Source organism: Asparagus officinalis, chromosome 3 (assembly GCF_001876935.1).
Source record: "Asparagus officinalis chromosome 3, Aspof.V1, whole genome shotgun sequence".
Classification (NCBI taxonomy): Eukaryota; Viridiplantae; Streptophyta; class Magnoliopsida; order Asparagales; family Asparagaceae; genus Asparagus; species Asparagus officinalis.
In genome coordinates this window covers 107,332,155-107,338,154 of record NC_033796.1, presented here as the reverse complement: position 1 = coordinate 107,338,154, position 6,000 = coordinate 107,332,155, and the positions used below count along the sequence as shown (strand labels likewise).

Sequence of the window (6,000 nt, the reverse complement as noted above, 5' to 3'; positions counted from 1 at the left end):
TCCTTGTAAGAATTGTAGGAATGATAAAATGCTCACTAGGAGTGACGTAAGTTTCCATCTGTCAATCAATGGATTTGATAGCTCTTATGTATTTTGGAGTCATCACGGTGAAGGAGTTTCCATCTATCAATCAATGGATTTGATAGCTCTTATGTATTTTGGAGTCATCACGGTGAAGGCGTCCAGGTGATGCAATTAGAGGAAGAGTTTACTGATGTCGACAATCCGACAATTGACACAACTGATATGTTGGAAGATATTCTTACCGTGCCGTCTTCGAGTGATGTTAACACTACTGATATGTTTCAAGATGTAGCCCGATTGATGAGACTTGTTGAAGAAAACGAGTCACCGTTATACGAGGGTTGCACCGAGTTCACAAGGCTTTCTTTTATGCTGAGGCTTCTTCATATCCAAACACTCAGTGGGATGGCTGTTACACATTTCGAGATGTTATTAGACTTGCTCAGGAAAGTCATTCCAGGCGGCGAGAAGAGCATCCCCACAACTTATTATGAAGCTCACAAGATTGTTGATACCCTGGGTCTTGATTACAAAAAGATAGACGCCTGTCCTAATGACTGCATCTTGTACAATAAGGGTAATGAAGGTCTAGAGGAATGTCCGACGTGTCATGTATCACGCTGGAAAAAACATACGGGCACATCTGAAGGCATATCATCCAATAAACAGAGCAGAATCCCTGTGAAGGTTCTCCGATATTTTCCAATTATTCCTAGGCTGCAGAGGTTTTATATGTCTGCCGAGCTGGCTGAGAATATGCGATGGCATTCGACCGATCGTAAAGAGGACGGGAAATTGAGACATCCTGCTGATGGTGAGGCATGGAAGCACATCGATCGTATATACCCTGACTTTGGTAAGGAGTCTCGGAATATTAGGCTGGGGCTTGCTAGCGACGGATTTAATCCGTTTGGAGTAATGAGCTCTGCTTGGTCTACCTGGCCAGTGTTGCTGACACCGTACAACATGCCCCCGTCGATGTGCATGAAGCAACCGTACATGATACTGTCACTTTTGATCCCTGGAAGATATTCTCCTGGAAATGACATCGATGTTTTCCTCCAACCATTAATTGACGACCTGAAGCTTCTCTGGGAAAAAGGTGTCAGCACTTATGATGCTTATGGTAAGGAGTCTTTCTGTATGCGGGCAATGGTCATGTGGACAATTAATGACTTCCCGGCATACGCTAACCTGTCTGGATGGTCGACGAAGGGTCAGATTGCTTGTCCGGTTTGCATGTCAGATTATGAGGGAAAGTTCCTGAAATACAGCCGCAAGTTCTGTTATTGGCAACACAGAAGATGGTTACCTACAGGGCACAAGTTCAGAAAGTTAGTAGGAAAGTTCGACGGCAATCCAGAAAACAGACCGGCACCACCAAGGCTGACCGGGGAAGAAATATTTGAGCTTCTACATCCTCTACCTAAAAAAATATTTGGAAAGAAAAGATTCAACAAAGAAAATCCATTTGGGGTTAGGAGAAAAATATTGAAGCAAAATTGGAAGGGAAGGGGAAAGGGTAAGCAATTTCTCAAAGGCAATTTGAAAGGAAATAAACCTCGCACTGTCCAATCGCGTGGGCGTGTCTCTAAGGGTACTGAACTTCCGCATGGATGGTCAAAATTCAGCATATTTTATCAATTGCCATATTGGAGAAGTTTAAAAATACGTCACAACTTGGATGTCATGCACATCGAGAAGAACATATGCGAGAATCTCTTGAACACTTTGTTGCAGGACGGGAAAAAAATCAAAAGATGACTTAAGGGCACGTCGAGACCTAGCAGAATTGAACATCCGTCCCGAACTGCAAGCTATAGATAAGGGTGACGGAAAGTTTGAACTCCCAGCCTCCCGTGTCACACTGTCGAAGGATGAGATCCACAATATGTGTTTATTTCTAAAGTCCGTGAAGACACCGGATGGTTATGCTTCAAACATTTCAGCAAATGTGCATATTGAGGACAGGAAAATTTTGGGACTCAAGACACATGACCATCATATTCTATTGCATCAACTTCTCCCGGTTGCGTTGCGACATGCTGAGAAGGAACTCGCGATGGTGGTAATAGAATATTGCGGTTTCTTCAAGCAGTTGTGCTCCAAGGTGATTGATGTCAGGGAGTTTGAAGAATTAGAGGGACGTGTAGCCAATACACTGTGTAAAATAGAAATTCTATTTCCACCCTCGTTCTTTACGGTCATGGTGCATCTCACAATACATTTAGCATATGAAGCCCGCATCGCAGGACCAGTTCAATATCGTTGGATGTACCCTGTGAAAAGGTATTTATTATTATAATGCTCAATTAGTATTTGTTAAATTACGTTACTCAGTTTTATTTTGTCACAAATCATGAAACTATATGCTTGTAGGTATTTGGGTTTCATGAAACATTTGATGCATAATCGTGCACGTCCTGAAGGATCGATAGCAGAGAACTATATAAGTAATGAGAGTTTGAATTTCATCTCTCGTTACTTGCGGGGTGTGGAGACAAGGCTCAACCGTCCCCAACGAATAATTGACGGAACATTCTATAATGATCGTGGGGAGGACACTAGATTCCCCAGAATGGAGCTAGATCAAGCCCACACATATATCTTGAGCAATGATACTACATTTAACATATACGCGGCGTAAGTATTTAACTGTTTGAATCAGATCATATCATATCACAATAACTATCTCTATTTAACTGTTATAATTGATTTTATTCTAGGCTTCACATCCGATATGTCCAGACTATTCTTAAATGCAGAACAAAAAATAAAAGAGCAAAAAATAAAAGAGTTATGGACACACACTCTAGACAATTCCCTGCATGGCTGAAGGGTGAAGTAAGATTTATTTACATTTCTGATTCGTATATCAAATATGTGCCTGCCAACAGATATTTATATTTTATATGTTTCTTTTCCTAAAGGTTGACCGGCGTATTACGAATGGGGTTAACCTGTCTGAGAAAATATGTTTATATGCCAGAGGTCCTTCTAACGTGGTTAAGCGTTATGGAGGCTACTGTATCAACGGCTTTAGGTTTAACACCATCGGTTTCGAAGAGAGACGACAAACGCAAAATAGCGGTGTGTTCTGCTCCTTCTCGCAACTGTCATACGCTAGTTCAAAAGATCTAAATCCGATACAAGGTGAAATCTATTGCTACGGTCAGGTAGAAGACATTGTGGAGATTTTCTATGGGATTAATAATGAAGTCAGACATGTGATGTTTAAGGTTCGTTGGAGTGAGCTGAAAAAGGCGAAGGATGACTACGGTTACACACTCGTTAATCTTAACAAGGAAATATATCAGACTGAAAAGTACATGTTAGCTGCTCACGCAAAACAGTGCTTTTATGTCAAAGATATAATGAAAAATGACGAATGGGTTGTCCTTAAGAATCCGCCTAGATCCTACATTCATGAAGCCGTGTCTGACGAAGATCATGAAGATGTTATCTTGGCCGACGAAACAGTTGCTGAGTTTTCATTGACACAAAATAATCTGGTGGATGAAATTGCACTGGCGCGCCCTGATGTACCTGCGATTATATGTGAGCCAAGGCGTAAAATCAAAAAACGAGTCCACGGTAGAGTCGATAAAACTATAAGGACAGTCCTTTTGTCTGCACGCACACGGTCGCAGGCTAACCGCACACGGTCGCAGAGTAGAGCCTCAACATCATCATAAGGACATGTATCAGTTTGTGTCATGTATTATAGTATTGCCTTTATATTATCTGTTTGACTGGTTATCATGTATCAGTTTTTGTCATGTATTATAGTTTTGTTGGGTACTCATTATGTTTTCAAAGTATAGATGACAAAAGGATTACGTAAGAGAGCGCTTGAGAGAGTTTTTGGTAGACATTCTGGAGGCGACGCACATGGCTCTACGTCAGGTATTTTTATTTATTTATTATATCTGTACATTTCTATAAACTATTAATACGAGCCTAACATTATTTTTTCACATTTCCTACGCAGGCCGCATCGCTGCTACACATGACGGGCCGCCACAGGACACAGGACGAGGAGATGCTCCACCTGATGCGGAGACACTCGTTGATCCTGCCCAGCATGCAGAGATGCCGCCGTCGCCTCCTCAGGCTGCAGATGTATTGGAGGAGCGCCGATATGAGCCATATAGCGCAGCTGTAGAAGCTGCGCCACTACCGCCGGATTCTATTCCGGATCAGCGAGCCCACGACCCGGCCAAGGTGAAGGAGGATTGGGATGCTTATCATGATTTGCGACTTATCGCACAGCAGAGGTATGAACAAGCAAGGCGTAGATGCCTCGAATTGAAAGGTGTGTATAGATTTTTATAGTTTATATGTTAATATTTTAATTTGTATTATCGATATTGATTGATTTATATTTCGCCTGAATTTCATTTTTTCGTAGGTACCGAGCGACCTACTAGGCGCGGCCGCAGTAGTACCAAGCCACAGAACCTCGTCCCAGATATTTTATATTTTATCTGTTAATATTTTAATTTGTATTATCGATATTGATTGATTTATATTTCACCTGAATTTCATTTTTTTTGTAGGTACCGAGCGACCTACTAGGCGCGGCCGCGGTGGTACCAAGCCACAGAACCTCATCCCAGATATTCATCGGAGGGTCGTGATCCGATGGGAGAACGGCGTGCCTGTCGGGCCATTTGCTAACTCTTTCAACAATTTCCTCGCCGCTTTAGCCAGGAGACATGATTTCTTCAACATATATTTGACGTGGAAGTCGCAGCGGATTGATGCGCTGGTGGCTTGTTGGCGATATATATGTGTGAGTCATTTATTTTAATTCTCATAATTATTAGTCATTTTATTATTTTGTTTAACACACTGATTTGTATCTCTTTTTTCATTGTATGCTGAAGCGATTTTTCTTTCTTGACGATTACGCTTGTGCCTGGACTTACTGCTTCACTCAAATCAATCTATCGTTCAAGAGGTGGCGGTTTGAGCCGAAGAAAAAATATTTTATTCAAAGAACAGAAGATTGGGAGCGTTACTGGCATCTTGACGAGCGCGTAGATGGAGTAGATTTTTTTGCACTTTGCGATTATTGGGACACGGCCGAAATTTAGGTATTATTGAAGTATATATTTTCGTTTATTGTTTCAAATTCTATATTATATCTGTTTAACATTGTTTTGCAGGATCAAGCTGAAACAGCAAGGAGGAACCGCAATGCGCCCCGCAGTTACGAGCATCACGGGGGCTCCAGGTCTTTCAGCCAGCATTATCATCAATTGGCGCTTGAGGTATATAATATATTAGCTCTTAGGTTATCAATTTGAGTATAATTTATGTGTTATGAGTTAATGATATATGTGAATAAAATAGGGAAGGGGAGAACTCGGGCATTTTGCAGATCGTATTCTGACTGGTTGGAGTCCAAATTACGCCGATGAAGTGAAGAAAGCGCAGAACCGGGATCTGGCTGTAAGTAGCAGTTAATTTGTATATTTAATTTTTATAACAATGCATTTTAAATGTGTTAGAATTGACCGGGTTGTTTTGGTATATCGCAGGAGAAATTACATGCTAAGGTGCAGGAGCAATTATCACAGACTCAGGTCGATTCTAACACTCCGACCCGATTAAGTAGAGAGGAGGAGGATAGCATCATCGAGACGGTCATTGGACCGAGTAGGAAGAACAGATACAGGTGGAGAGGATCCGAGCATCGGCCGTACGAGTCCAGTAGCACCTACGAGTCTGCAGCTCCACCAGGATGCAGTTCTTCTCAAGACCTGACTATAGAGCAGCAGATGAAAGCGATGGAAGATTGGTAGTTGCGTCAGGAGTCGGAGCTACTCCAGATGGCGGAGGAAGAACGGAGGCGTCGGGAGCAGAGGGAGCTGGAATTCGCCCAGTTCATATCGACTCTGCCTTCTGATTCTCAGGAGGCATATAGGAGACGATTTTTGGCGGATCAGGTAATATATATATATATTTCTT

General features: G+C 42.0%; 1 protein-coding gene and 1 long non-coding RNA gene across 2 annotated transcripts; both read left to right on the top strand.

Moving 5' to 3' along the window:
• LOC109835557 lies at positions 3,796-5,206 on the top strand. Its single transcript, XM_020403525.1, has 5 exons — positions 3,796-3,930; positions 4,016-4,339; positions 4,436-4,513; positions 4,584-4,679; positions 5,196-5,206. Exons 1-5 carry the CDS (start codon positions 3,849-3,851, stop codon positions 5,204-5,206), a joined length of 591 nt encoding a protein of 196 aa, XP_020259114.1. The 5' UTR covers positions 3,796-3,848.
• Positions 5,270-5,786, top strand: LOC109832440. The gene is made up of 3 exons (XR_002244772.1): positions 5,270-5,300; positions 5,383-5,481; positions 5,571-5,786. It is a non-coding gene; the product is annotated as an uncharacterized LOC109832440 (long non-coding RNA).